Source organism: Patiria miniata, unplaced genomic scaffold (assembly GCF_015706575.1).
Source record: "Patiria miniata isolate m_02_andy unplaced genomic scaffold, ASM1570657v1 HiC_scaffold_2, whole genome shotgun sequence".
Lineage (NCBI taxonomy): Eukaryota > Metazoa > Echinodermata > Asteroidea > Valvatida > Asterinidae > Patiria > Patiria miniata.
In genome coordinates this window covers 11,837,036-11,851,468 of record NW_024037058.1, presented here as the reverse complement: position 1 = coordinate 11,851,468, position 14,433 = coordinate 11,837,036, and the positions used below count along the sequence as shown (strand labels likewise).

Here is a 14,433-nt window from a genome sequence, read left to right as displayed (position 1 = left end):
GTTCCAAACTTCTGTGATGAATCGTCATGAAAATCAATCCGTAGTGCGACCGTAGGACATCGTTAGGACGGGTGCATACCTATATATGTTCCCCAATATTGATGTTCACCAATACCGATGTTTCCCAAAATCCTTACCCTATAACCCTAACCCTAACCCTAGCCCTAACCCTAATCCTACGGATCTCAGGAAACATCGGTATTGGGGAACATAGGTATTGGGGAACATTGGGTAGACCCCCGTAGGACAACCGTACTAATTAGTAGTGTTATTCGTGGCTATTCGTACAAATTCTTTGAGATTCGTAGCTCACTCGTGATAGAAATCTCTACGAATTCGCTACAAATGTCCTACAGATAGGCCCGGATATGCTAGGGTTCTGCCAAGGTACTTGTACTACGAATATGCCGTAGGAGAACCTCGGTAATCCGTGGTACAATCGCAGACAACCGTGGCATTAACGTCATAATACCGTCGATATTATTTACCAATCCATCAATATTCTCGACAAACCGTGGTGTATTCGTAAAGAAACCTTAGGACAGTCGTGGCTATCCGTCCTGGAACCGTAGTGCATTCTTAGAAAGTTAATTTCTCCACGAATCTCGATGGTTCATCGTGATCGATTGATTCTTGTTAAACTGTGGATATTCGCAGCTCCAACCATGAATGTGTGACCGGGGCTTTAAGTAGGCATCAATAAATTAATAAAAATTTTAATTCATTATGCATGGAGCCTGCAGTAAATTTAAATTTTAATGGCCTACACCTAATATCTGGAAGTTAGTCTTCCCTCAAAGAGTTTACAATGGAGTTAGTATACGAGCACTCACTCATTGCTGTGTAGGGCCTGGACATGCTTGACACCGCAACCTCATAGTCGTAAACCTGCGTCTGCAGGTCATCCACTCGCTGGAAGGCGTCGAGTTTGAGGCTGCGCTCGTGGTCCAACCGGTTCTTGATCTGGTGGACCTCCTTGCGGGCCTTCTCCTGGGTGGTCTGGTACAGGCGCATGGTGCGGTCGTACTCCTCTGACAGGATGCGCAGGCGTAGTTCCTTGTCATCAATCTCGTCCATCTGGGAGTGCGAGAAGGATGGCAAAATGGAAGCCATACGCATACATATATTCAGTATGAGGTTAAACTTAGAAATTGACTGTAGTAAGATTTGAATGTGCCACTCTGGAACATGCTACTGGTGCTCTACACACTGAGCTATCATACCTAATGTTGGCAGCCTCCCAATATGTCAATGTCTCAGTTCATGAGGCACTTCAGTCAGAAGCCATTAACCCACATGTGCCATGTGGCCATGGATAATTTGGCCAGCAAAACAATTGTGTGCAAACAGTGCGATATCTACAGTCTTACCATTCTCTCTAGATTGGAGATCCTGGCCGCCTCAAGCTGCCTGGCACTCCGGGCTTCTTGCTCCAACTTATGCTGCTTCTCCTGTTTGATGCGCATCTGATAAAGTCACAAAAATAAACAAAAGTCTTGGTTTCTACAGTACTACAGACATCCAAATTTCACATTTGGGCAATCAACTCGTCACCGGTTTCACAAAGGGACGGGAAGAGCGCGCGCAGCTGAGAATGTAACAAAGATGCCCGTCCCTTCGTGGAAACGAAAATCCAACTGTTCCACATTTACGCCCTTCTTGTTTTATGTGCTTTTCCATAGGGAAGAGCGCGCGTGTTCGATTACGCGCACGCAGCTGAGAATGTAACAAAGATGCTCGTCCCTTCGTGAAATCCAAAATCTCCGTTGACCTACTTTTACCGCCTTTCCGTGCAATACGTTTTGTACGTGTTCAAGGGCGCAGGCATGTTCGCGTCTCTTCGTGAAATCGCAAAATGCACTTATTGAGATGCCTGCCCCTGACGTCATTAATGTTATTCAGAAGTTAATGATGTTTTGCTTACGGAAACATGTCAGAATGCTTAAGTACCATGTTTTAAAGCAAAATAGTGAAAAAACTTGAAATCGAAAAAATTGTCAATTTTGACATGCCCGTCCCTTCGTGAAAATGGTGACGAAATTTACTAGCGCTGTACGATATACAACCCAATTGTCAATTTAATTTCCTTTGAAAACTTCATGTCACATTGATAATGAGACCCTTCCAAGACACAAATACTCTTCAGAAACTTGTTCCAGAGTTTTGTTCCAGAGTCGACACTAATTATTATGAAGAATGTTCAAATACTCCACAAAGGGAAACTGACTAGGTGAATTAATTATAGCATTTTTTTTCAAAGTTGAAGAAAGAAATTGACTGGAGCGGGGCTTGAACTTGCGACCTCCAGTTTACCGTTCCGGTGCTCTACCAACTGAGCTATCCAGCCATATACGTTGGCAGTGACCCAATTTGTCAATATTCCTGCTCAAGGGGCGCTAGTCAGAAGCCTTAAACCCGTGTATGCCATGTAGCCACGGACCACCCCCAATTTGCAATGCAAGTAACATTAGCATTGTTGGAAACCTGGGAAATAGCAAATGGGGATCACTCAAAGAGGATACGGAAATTATGAAGATTTGAATTAAGTATGCAACAAAGGTTGAAGTTTGAAAGAGTTCATAATAGACTACGTTAAACGATTGCCTGTTGCAGCCATTTAGAATGACCCAAAAGTCTAATCAAGGGAAAGTAAATACCTGAAATTTGCATGTCTGAAAGCAAAATCTACTTGAGCAAACCAAAGCCACTCCTACTACTATTTGGTTTGGTAACGACTCTGGAAGCCAGTCTGAAAATGGGTATCATTTGAAGGCGAGTATAAAAAGAAGTTAAGGCCCCCCAAAAAATATGTCGGTCTCTGGTCAGCGCGCGCGTCAATTTTAATCATGCGCGTCAATCTTTTTTTTTCCAAAATGTTCCGCGGTAGCTCCAACAGCCGCACCACCTCAATTTTTTGTAACAAAGAGCACCAAGGAATGGGGAATTGCACCAAGGCAAATGATCGAGAACACCAAGGCAAATTATGGAGGACACCAATGTACATGAGGACACCAAAAAAAGCAAAATAGTACCCCACCTTGTCTGTACAATCTAAGCTTGAAGAAAAAAAAAAAAGGAGAAAAAAAAAATAGGCCGCGTCCCCGCATCAATTCCGGAACTTTGGTCTGACCAGAGACTGAAATTTTTTTTTTTGGCCTAACCAATCAAAACACCACTTGATATTTACTCTAACCCTAACCTCACTCAAAGCTACAAAATACTACTGAGTAGTAACCTGTAGTATGCAATTCTTTACATACAAGAGTGCACAGCACATGTAGAATTCTGCAGTATTTGGTCCTTGACCCCCAAAGGGCCCTTAGGACGTTAGGTTAATAAAATAATCGATAATCTCGCTCACTTTTTGATTACGACATAAACTCTTAAGTAATACGGGAAGCAGCTTTGAAAACCTGGACCTAGACACAAAATACCCTAATCAGAGTTCGTTTCCTACCTCTTTACCCAGCTGTTTCTGTACAGTCTCCCGCTCTTTATCGGAGGTAGCTAGGGCCTTCCGTAGCGCCGTCAGCTGTTGTCTCAGGAGGATGACCTCCTCCTCGGCTGTCATCTTGATGGTCAGGTACTCCCTCTTACATCGGTCCACCTCATGCTGCAAGGCATCAGCCTGGTGACAGAGAGAACAGCATTCATTACCACGGGAATAAATGATGATAATTACATCAGCATTCAGACTCCATACGGTCTTAAACATTGTGTTTAAAACCTGCCAAGCACATACTTATTCCCATTCACAAATACCTTTTGGGTCAAAAACAAAAATTAAAAATTTTCGGTCCATGAGTCAAAACAAACCAAAAATTGAAACTTTCCAACGATGTTGTTCAGCAATTTTTTTTTCACGTTTTTCGAAACACCCCTCTAGCTATATTATGAAATGTCCATCTCGCGAAAAGGCATGAACAACTCCTTATTCTGTTATCTGATGCTAGTTGAAGCCCCAGTCAAAAGTGTCCCCTTTGAAAACAGCTAACCCATTGATATTAGATTTTTGTAATAGGGGGTGGTCTTCCTAAAAAAATACAAACAAAAGAGGGACAATAGGGGGTCCATGATTGAAGGGGTTTACACACTTGGGTGTGTGTCGGGAGTATGTGGGTTGTTTTGGTGTAGATGGGTGTTGGAGCATTAGTTGGGCAGGTTTAAGGCTGATAGAGTCCTGATCATCAGGGAAGTTGTTGAGGGTATAAGGGACATTCGTGTTGTTTGAAGTGTTTGAGGTGTCTTGTGATGGCGTATATTTGGGCTTGGATGGAGAGATGGTGGTTGGATATTTGGGCAGATTGGATTGGGGGCTGGGGTTGGCATTAGACTGGGTAGGCTACGGGTTCAGTTTGTTGCACATAATCTTTGAATCCTGAACTCACCGTTCCCTGGTAATGCTGTCTCATGTTGGTAAGCCTCCAGTTGGTGAGTGCCCTCATCTTGAGTAGGAGTCTACTCATGTTGTTCTTCTCATGACGTAGTGTTTGCAGCTCCACAGCGCGGCGTTGGTTAAGTGTTATCCCCGACTCATCTGAAAAGAAATGTCAAGTAAGGGGTATGGCAAAATGAGATGGCGCAATTGTTATATTCAAGTATAACGTTGTAGCCGCATCCTTTGCAATTCAGCTTCTCAGCTGCGAGTAAGGATGATTAGCCTCCCAAATTATTATTCATTATACATGCCTTCTGTGCTGAAGACAATGAGTTTTACAATATGCAGCAATTTAAAATTGACATGGTCAGGGGCATACAAATTATTGGGGAGGGGGAAATTTCGTGAAAAGGGCACTCCCCTTCTGTGATGTCATGTAGACAGGTTTTTTTTTTCTCTGGACACTTGTCTTTCGATGGGGGTGCTGTTCAAATTGGACGATTATGCACACTAATTATGTCCATTAACCATAATGTCTAATTAATGATTATAAGAAATGATCAAGAACTCATAGTGTGGAATCTCTTTGAACATTACTAAATGACGGATGTAAAAGATTTAAAAAATACATGTTCAGGTTTATTCACTGAGCTCTTCAAAGCTCGGACATTACATAATCCTGGAATGGACCCATATGCCCTTGCTCAGCCGAGGTTTGGATAAAAAACCTGAACATCTTCAGGACATGAATCCAAACTGGTCGTTGGTTGCCAATTGTTTCAGATTAGTCCTTTCATGGATATACAGTTGACTCCCGTTATAACGAGCTTGGTCATAATGCCATCCCAAATGTAACAAGTACATTATCCCAATCTCAATCAATTTCTGTACATTACTATGGGGGAAATTTTTGGTTATTACTGGACGGACATTACGAGACTCCGGCTATAACGACAATTTTGGCTGGCCCAATGTGAGCAAAAGCATTGTTCTCAACCCATTTACAACGACATCTTTTCAAAACTACGGACACTGCAGCTTGTCAACGACAAATCTCTTGTCCCAAAACGGGTATCATGCTCCTGTCTTCTATTCAGGCAAAGCACTTAAGCTTCACCCATCAATGTACCTTTGTAAGGATTTCAACCCAACGTTATTTCATCTCGCCGATCTTAAATAAATTCAATGGGACAGTGATAATCAACGCAGTGCATCTAGTCACTAATCCTTCGCTGCAGTTTCCCTTAGCATGACCAGGCTCATGACTGCGGCACCAGGCTGTCAAAGGGTTTTTTGTTTTTATAATGATAATCGGACAATAGGGGGCACTCAGGAGATAAGTGTTGGCATTGTAAGGAATAGCCTTTAGTATTTACCTTTTTCAGCCGTTCTTGGTGTGAATTTCCTCATGGCTTCCATGGCCTCTTGTCGCACCTCACCGACGATGCCAAACGCTTCATCGTACAGTCGCAATCTGTTGAAAAAAAAACAATGGCCATAAGATTAAAGATGTCAACCCATCAATAATGGGGAAAATTATATCAGTACATGTATAAGAAGGGATACATAATGCACTCCGTGTACAAGTACCCCTCATTGGTTACAAAGAGAGAGTTGGAAAGGACCACTGACATCAAATTGGGACTGACACTTAGTCACCGTTTTCACGAAGAGACACATACATGTATATCAAAGATAAACAATTTTTTGATTTTGATTTTTTTTTACCATTGTACTTAACCATTTTGACATGTTTCTGTAAGCAAAACATCATTAATTTCCAAATACATTAATCATGCAAGGGGCAGACATCTCAATAATTGCATTTTGCGTTTTCACGAAGAGACAAAAACATTTCGGCCCCTTGAAATCGTACAAAACCTATTGCATTAAAAGGCGTAAAATTAGATTTTCGTGTGAATTATAATTACAGGGTTCACGTAAAAATTCAGCTCTCATAGAATCATGTGAAGGTTTCCTCACTGCACAAAGTTGTTGCAAAGTAGTATTTTTTGCAGTTTTAAAATAGGAGAAATTTTGGACTTCTTCAAAATCCACATTTGTGGCTCTTCCTGAAAACGTTGACGACTTGTGCAATTGGCACTGAATTTAAATCCGCTCACAGAGGACTGTGATTTCACAGACTGATGAAGTCCACGCCACAAACTTGGAACCTGTATTACTGCATACAGCCTAGGTCATGCCTTCATTTTAGATATAGCCAGAGCAGCCCAAAAAACTGACGTGAAGGGCAAAACAGCATGATGTAGAAATAGCCTTCAATTATAACAAGAAAGGAAAGTTATATGATAAACAAACTAAGCACTGCTTTGGGCACTGTCTCGTCTTAGGCGAGCCCTCAAATTAGAATCCCTCCCTGGACCGTTCGGGGTTGAGCCCGCCCAGTATGTTGAAGGGATTGGGACCTTGCATGGAACCGATCGGCCTGGATTAACTCCACCAGGCTTCTGCACCATGGCTCTGGCTCATCACAAAGGAACCAATTTGTGACGCGCTAATCCTCCAGTAGGCAACAATGACTGTGATGAGCTTCAAAGAAGTTGCCGCTGGTAATCCCAGCTGGCCGAATAATCCTCCAACAATGGCTAGACTTCAATTTATGTTGCCTATTGTGAAACCCTGAATCACCAGTTTGGACCGATTGGGGCGTCACGCTTCAGTGACCGGGTGGCTTCTGGCTTCATACCGATTGGGGTGAAAGAAATTAGCATACCGGACCCGGTACCCGAACGGTCTGTTATCTGATGGCTCGCCTTACCCAAACTCGTCAAACTTGTGCTTGAGTGAAAAGGCTCCCTGAAAGAGACTGTGCACCAACGTGTCATATTCTTCCTTCATCTTTTCTCTCAAATCTCTCTCCTGAGTTGAAGACAACTCGCGCATCTCGGCTATCTTGGCGCGGAGAGCCGTGATTTCTGGTAGAGAAAGGACAACAGAACAGTTCAGTGTTGACTCATTTAGTCAATGAACTACCCCAAAGCCTTGTACTCCCTGCAAAACCATTTTATGTCTTGTATTTTATGTGCTCCACTCTAATACTTTTTAATAATCTTCTAAAAGTTTTATAGGTAATTTGGATGTTTAAAGCACGTGTTAGATATTTTATGTTTCTTTTTAAGAATACTTTTTAACAATATTAATATTACTACAGTGGTACGTCGCTATACCAAACACCGCTATACCAAACATTTGTCTATACTGAACATCGTCCTTGGCTCCCGTAATATTTTGTGTGTACAAAACGTACAGAAAGTTGTTGTTGGAAATATGTCAACAGAAGAGCAACTAGTGCACTAGTGGCTATTATTTCCCAAGGAATAGAAGGGGAAAGCCACTCATTGCTGTAGGTAGTAAACTAAAAAAAAATTGTGTAATTACATAATTCAATAGTCGGCACGTATTCAATGTCGTCTTTCTGTAACTACAAAGGCTTGCAGGGTGAAGTTGAAATTGTTCATGTAATCACTAACATTTTCAAAAAGAAGTAAATATATGGAGTTATGGAGTAAATGTATTGGGTTGATATTACGCTTGGTGTCCTGTACATCCTGGCTCAAAGGAATCATGGCATAGAGTGACTGTTGATACTAGTTCCAATGACCTACATACCGAGTATCAGCTCATGGCTCCTATCAGCCAGCTGGCACTGCACATCCACCAACGCTGATGCTGTGGCATCTTTACATGCCTTCTTCAGCTGCTCAATTTCCTACAACACAAACAAAAATTAGATCACACAAAACTGTGATAATTGGAAAATTGGTTATAAAAAAAGGCATTCAAAACATTATACTGGTAGCTAGGGGCGTTGCAGGTAACATGTAGTACCGCCCCCAAACTGCCCTGCCTGTTACTCCTTATACCGTCCCAAACCGCCCAGGGCAGCAATTTATATTGTTTTTTTTTTATTCAACGAGAAGTAAATACAGTGTGGTAAAATCGTCACCGGCACCACGAACTGACACTCAGTTGTGCGCGAGTACGCGGCACGCGCGCGTATTCTACAGAACCGCGTTATTTTCGTTTTCACGAACTGACACCCGGCACAGTGTAGCACTTTTAGTGCGCACTCCGTACATTTTCGTTTTCACGAACTGACACTGACCTTAATTTCACAAACAAAATGGTTTTTAATTAAATTTTTGTGTAAGCCCACAAGTATACGGAAGGATTAAATTCAACTCAAACAATTCAAAGCATTTTTCTCCGTACGGTATTGCCGCAACATGCTTGGGTGTCAGTTCATGAAAACCAAAATCATCCTATTTTGCATCAGCTCGCGCACTACTGGGTGTCAGTTCGTGAAAGCTAAATTGTTGATTACGTGGTTTCACGAACTGACACCCTCATGCGCTGGAGTGTCAGTTCGTGGTGTTGGTGAAAAATGTAATGCAAGGGCTGATGTACATGTATGGCTTTACGATAGAGGACAGACACACAAAGGGAGAACAAAAGATCCTTTCAGCTCGAGCGTTTGGGACTTTTTGTTGAAAACGGTCCTCTATCATATGGCTATGTGCTTCTATGGGAGAGTGTTATATTACAGGGACAAAGGGAAACACAAAGCATTGTCCACAGGTGTATAGAAATTCATGACTTTGCGGGTTTAGAAGTAAATGCATGTATGCTGAATAAAGTGAGTAAAGGCATGTTTCTTGTTTCATACTTGTCCCTAACTTCCAAGAAGTAATTCGGGCGATTCACAATTAGTGCGCCACCAAGAGTTTGCCACGGAGAGTTCATTTTTCCCAGTGCATTGTGGGAGATGGTCGACAAATTCGCAGCACCGGACATTTGAAATTGTTAGTTTTTCCTGCCAGAAAATTCGTAAGCGTATGGTTCGAGTGTCTGTTTGCCCTTTTCTTTTCGTTTTATGGAGTTTCTTTGTTTGGCGGCAGAACGCTTAATTTGCCCCAATCTACAACAAATTAGCTCAAGTTTTCTACTGACACTCGTTCAAATGGGCCATGTTTTGTCGACCGTGACCTTGAAAAAGGAACTCTCCGTGGCAAACCCTTGGTGGCGCACTGCATTGTGAATCACCCGAATAGCTTTCTACTAATGGAAAGTCCATATCTTTGAGAGACCATCTAACTTTGGTCATTTGATAAATGTTGGTGACTGCTTCACTATAACTTACACTCCAATTGGAGATGTGATATACTGATATGACTTTGTGTGTCAGTTTCAGCCTCGATAAGTAATGAACAATTTCTTAATGGGTGCGTTCGTTTAGCTCACCCGGGTTGTAACTGGTCAGCCCCCTGCCGTTTGATTAGCTTTGACGTCGTTCTCGGGGCTTACCCAGGCAGCCACCACAGACCCTGCTCGTGAGCAAAGTCAGTGGTGGAAATACGTCACACGTACGCATGCGTTGTTCATTCCAAGAAACAGACAATTATGGCAGCCGGACAGCAGAAATCTCAAGCAGACTTCAAAATTAACTTTATATCAAGTCTAAAGGCAAAAGGTAACCATTTATTGAGTTCATTGCGACTTTTGAGGCTTTGAGTTTTGCAACTGACTGAAAAGCAGTAAATCTCAAACTAAGACCCAATCCGAACTATCCGTGGCTACGGCCACTGCTAGGGGCTTCACGTGAGGATCGTGACATCCCACGGTTGAGGGTTCAATTATCCTGGCTGTTGTGGCTAACCCGTCTGCCTTTACTCAAGCCGATCCGAGGGAGCTACTCGAACGCACACAATATGTACTAACAAAAACATCAAGGATAGGGCAATTTTTATGGAACTTCTCACCCCATACTTTTATTCACTAATAATAAAGGAATAATAACTATCTTTAGGGAAATATGTTAAATTAAGCCAGATGTAACTCAAGTTTAAACCCTCAAATACCCTGTAAAACCCTGTTAAACCTCCCAAAACCAGGTTAACCTCAAGTTTACCTCGAATTTCACAGTCTCCCCCCTCACCTGTTCTCTCTGGTACAGCAGTTGATGGTGCTGTCTGAGCAGATTCTCATAGAACATGGAGTAGTTCTCATAGTTGGTTCTTTCCCTGGTCATGATGGTTGTGGCTAGGGAGGCGAGGGCAACATTCAGCTGGTCGTAAGACAAGACTAGGGTCTTTTCCTCGTCGCGGCGTTGGCCCACTTCCATCAGGTACCAGGCAAAATCCTCGGCAATCTGCGGCTTGGCGAAGGTGAAGCGCTCATTGATTGCCTGCAAAAGGGGGGGGGGGCATGGGGGAGGAGGGTAAAATTGGCAATAAGAGGAAGTTGGCAGGTTCTTTGAGTGAGTAGAATAAGACTATAAACACCAAGGGTGGCTAATATTTTTTTTGCAGATCTGGTGTGTTTCTGGTGCTTATGTATAATACTATGAAAAGCTTTAACACTATCAATTCCTCCCCTTACCCTTTTGTCGCTGTAGCGCCCGAGACCACCCAGCCTATTAATCACCGTGGTGCCTGAAACCGCCCCAGCACTCTAGGGTTTTATTGATTTTTTCATTGAATACATGCAGTGTAATACAATGACGTCCAGGTGCTAATTGGTTAAAAGTTGATCGAAAGCAGTTAATTTCTGTGAGAAATTTATCTGAATTTGTGGAAATAACATTCATGTGACCCCCAACTCTGTTGCGTGTGATTGCGCGGCACACCAACGTATTTTACAGAATCGGGTTACTTTCATTTTCACGAAATGACAACTGGCACAGTGTGGCACTTCCGGTGCCCTCTCTGTACATTTTCATTTTCATGAACAGACACTGATCTTAATTTCACCAGTTAAAACGGTTTTTAATTACATTTTTGTGTGAGCTAAAGTATATGGATAGATTAAATTCATGTCAAACTTTTCAAAAACGTTTTTCTCTGTACTGTATTTCCGCAACATGCTTGGGTGTTAGTTTTAGAAAACGAAAACCATTCTATTTTGCATCAGTGTCCAATGTACGCGCCCACTACCGGGTGTCAGTTCGTGAAACTGAAATTGTTGATCACGCGGTTTGTTGTTGCCATTTATTGCCAAGTTATTTGGCAGCAACCTCTTTTTTGATTACAGTTGAGTACATTTTGAGGACAAAAAGTAATTACTGACCGGTTTCTTCCAGAGATCTGTGGGTAGATTCCCCTCCTCCCGTGACCTCTCTGCCAGCACCAGCGAGTGTTCCCTGGCGACTTTCCTCCTGAGCTCATAGATCATGTGATTCTCCAGGCTGTCCAGTAGCTTGACCAGCTGTTTGGCCCGGATCTCCATCTCCGAGGCCCCCTTGGGGGCCACGATGGGCTCTGAGTCCGACACCATGCCCTCGTACTGGTCCACCTGATGAGAACATGAAAACACGGCATGGCATATGGACTCAAAGAGGTTGATAATTGTTCCATGGAGTTTTTAAAAGAATGACTAAAAATGTTCGGACATCATTCAGGCCTATTTTCAAATTAACGAATGTGAAGCGAATTTGACGCCAGGAAACATTTGCAGTCGGAAATTCACCAAAGTTTGTTCAACATTTGTGAACACACAGCACAAATAATTGCCGTGATGTCACAATTTATTTTGAATTTGCTCTCACTGAGTATATACACTCAGTAGTTTGAGATCTAACACTTCAAAGATGTAATATCAATACACACCAAGGTTGAGTGCAAAGACTGACCGTACTTAATCTTCTTTTGCCATTTTGCCCGCACAATAGGCCATATTCCTGGTTGAATGAGGGCACTGCAGCAATGCCATTTGGGGGTTATAACTGGACGTGTTTCCAATATTATTTGACGTCATTTTACATGCTGCTTCAATTCAAAAAATGTTTTTTTACATTGTTCACATTGTAGATTTAAGTGAAGGTACTAAACTTCTGTAATCATCTTGCTTCACCTCGTTGAATGGAACATTCGATCTTTCAAATCATGAAAATACTCTCACCACTGCAATCATAAACATTCATTATTTGCCTACTAATAGACAAAGCAATGGGCACAACTGAAATTTCATTTGGGAGAGCAGGTATGTGAATCTTAAATTTCCAGTTTTCAATGTGTGTTTTATTCATGAATGTTTTACTCTCTCTTTTAGGGGGCCATTTACAATGTTCCATTTTTGTTCCAAGTAAAATACCGGTACCAAAATTAAGACTTGAAGAAAGAAATTCAGAGTATGCAATCCTTATAACTTTTAACATTTACACAAACATTTACACAAATTAAGGAATAAAATTTAAGAAAAAAGCAGATTTGTCACCTCTCCGTATCGCTTGGCAATGATTCTGATGACTGGGTACAGGATGTCCGTCTTGTACATTTTGCTGTAATTCAACAAATACAATGCTATTAATTGTCTTTACAATTTATGGATTCCGAACATTCAGATTGGTTTTACTGTAAGATGTACCGTCTGCAGAGTCAACATGCATGGCTTCAATAGATGAAGTGGTATCACTTGTGCAAGAATATAACGATCATCGCCAGCAAACACAAAAACTAGATCCTGAACTGTTTTGCAAATTAAACTGTTGTCAGAAATTTGACATACAAAAGTGAACCAAATTTGACGAACATGTCCATTTGGTCAAGGTCCTCTATTCACACTTAAGTTGTAAACAGTTATAAACAATTATAGTAATGAATGCAGACAACAATTTAACTTGAAATAAGAAGGTTAATGAAAGACACACTCTGCTAAAATCTCGACACATTTTCTTAATCCCTAAGCTGAAAATGTCCACTACAGGGCGAGTCAGATTGATCTGGACCCAAATTAAAGAAAACATTGAAATTATCAAAAACAGGTGGAAATGAGATATGTGATAGGCTGGTATGTTGGACATGGAAAGTTTCATGTAAATCCATTGTACCATGCGCTAGCAAAGAACACATGCTATAAAACGCTCTAACCACGGTTCCATGGTTCAACAAATTTACTGAAATCACTTACAGTGACTGCATTTCAGACAATGTGACTGCATTGTTTGAAATGCAGTCTCATCAGTACGCAATTTCATTTGTGGAACCATGGAACCTTTGTCAGGGTGTTTTTTAGCGTGTGTTAATTTGCTAACGCTTTACCTCAAAATGGTACAATGGATATACATGAAACTTTCACCAATATGTCCAACATACGAACCTATAATATATCTGACTTGTTTTATATTGTTACCAATTTTTTTTTTTTTACACTCACCAGAATTTTCTATACAGCATTGGTGCATTGATCTCTTCTTGACCCAGTTTGCGTTGACCCCACTCTGCTTTGAAGACTTCCAGCCGTTTCCATAGTAACAGGAAGTCTTTCAGTAAGGAGTACGCCTTGATGGGCTCCGTGGTTCGGGACAAGGACTTCTTCAAAATGACTGAATTGTGAAAAAAAATAATAAATTACTTTGGAGAATTAATAGCTTCTGATTGGTCAAGACTCGATCACATGGGGGTGAATTAACATGCTATATAACGACCGGCTTGAAGAAAAAGCGAATAAATGGCCCCTGAACCAGCACTGATCCAGCATCATGGAAATATATACATTGTGAGGACCCAGACTTCGCTGCGTGATAATTATCACCGGGTTGGGGGATGGCCACTCTATTATCACACAGTGAAGACCGGGTCCTCACACTGTTATGCTCTAATTAACGTTTATTTATTATCAAGTTTTACCCTTTACTGACATAGCTATACAAAAATTGAATTCTCAATAAAGAGTGAGATCAAAATTCAAAAATATGTTTGAACACGCAACCTTCTGCGTACTAAGGCAGATGTTTAAGAAAAAAATGACCATGGAGTTGACTGATTTGAATCATATCCTAACTAGCACTGACATTTCTGGATTAAGTAAAATATCATACCTTTCACTTACATTTTACAGACCAATCAAAATGGACTAAGACAAAGTTTGCTTTTTTTTGGGCATGCAAAAGCCAAACATAATAGTTGCATTGCTCAGTCTGTAAAGGAAATCGTCAAATCTTTAGGGGCTATCCATACAATTTTCACTACATGATATGTATCTAAATATTTCAACGATAAAAGGCAAAGCTGTTGACTATCACAAGATGTGTTGTCCAC

At 41.4% G+C, this 14,433-nt stretch overlaps 1 protein-coding gene across 3 annotated transcripts in view; it reads right to left on the bottom strand.

The window, feature by feature from the left end:
- LOC119726519 overlaps positions 1-14,433 on the bottom strand; it is a 62,242-nt gene that overhangs the window by 7,944 nt on the left and 39,865 nt on the right. For all 3 annotated transcript variants that reach the window (XM_038198244.1, XM_038198245.1, XM_038198246.1), the window contains exons 36-46: positions 13,550-13,718; positions 12,611-12,674; positions 11,465-11,689; positions 10,335-10,583; positions 8,009-8,108; positions 7,158-7,314; positions 5,755-5,852; positions 4,389-4,537; positions 3,458-3,628; positions 1,371-1,466; positions 834-1,077 (exon numbers count right to left, since the gene is read on the bottom strand). In XM_038198244.1, coding sequence (XP_038054172.1) covers positions 834-1,077; positions 1,371-1,466; positions 3,458-3,628; positions 4,389-4,537; positions 5,755-5,852; positions 7,158-7,314; positions 8,009-8,108; positions 10,335-10,583; positions 11,465-11,689; positions 12,611-12,674; positions 13,550-13,718 — 1,722 coding nt within the window. The remainder of the gene's footprint in view (positions 1-833; positions 1,078-1,370; positions 1,467-3,457; positions 3,629-4,388; positions 4,538-5,754; positions 5,853-7,157; positions 7,315-8,008; positions 8,109-10,334; positions 10,584-11,464; positions 11,690-12,610; positions 12,675-13,549; positions 13,719-14,433) is intronic.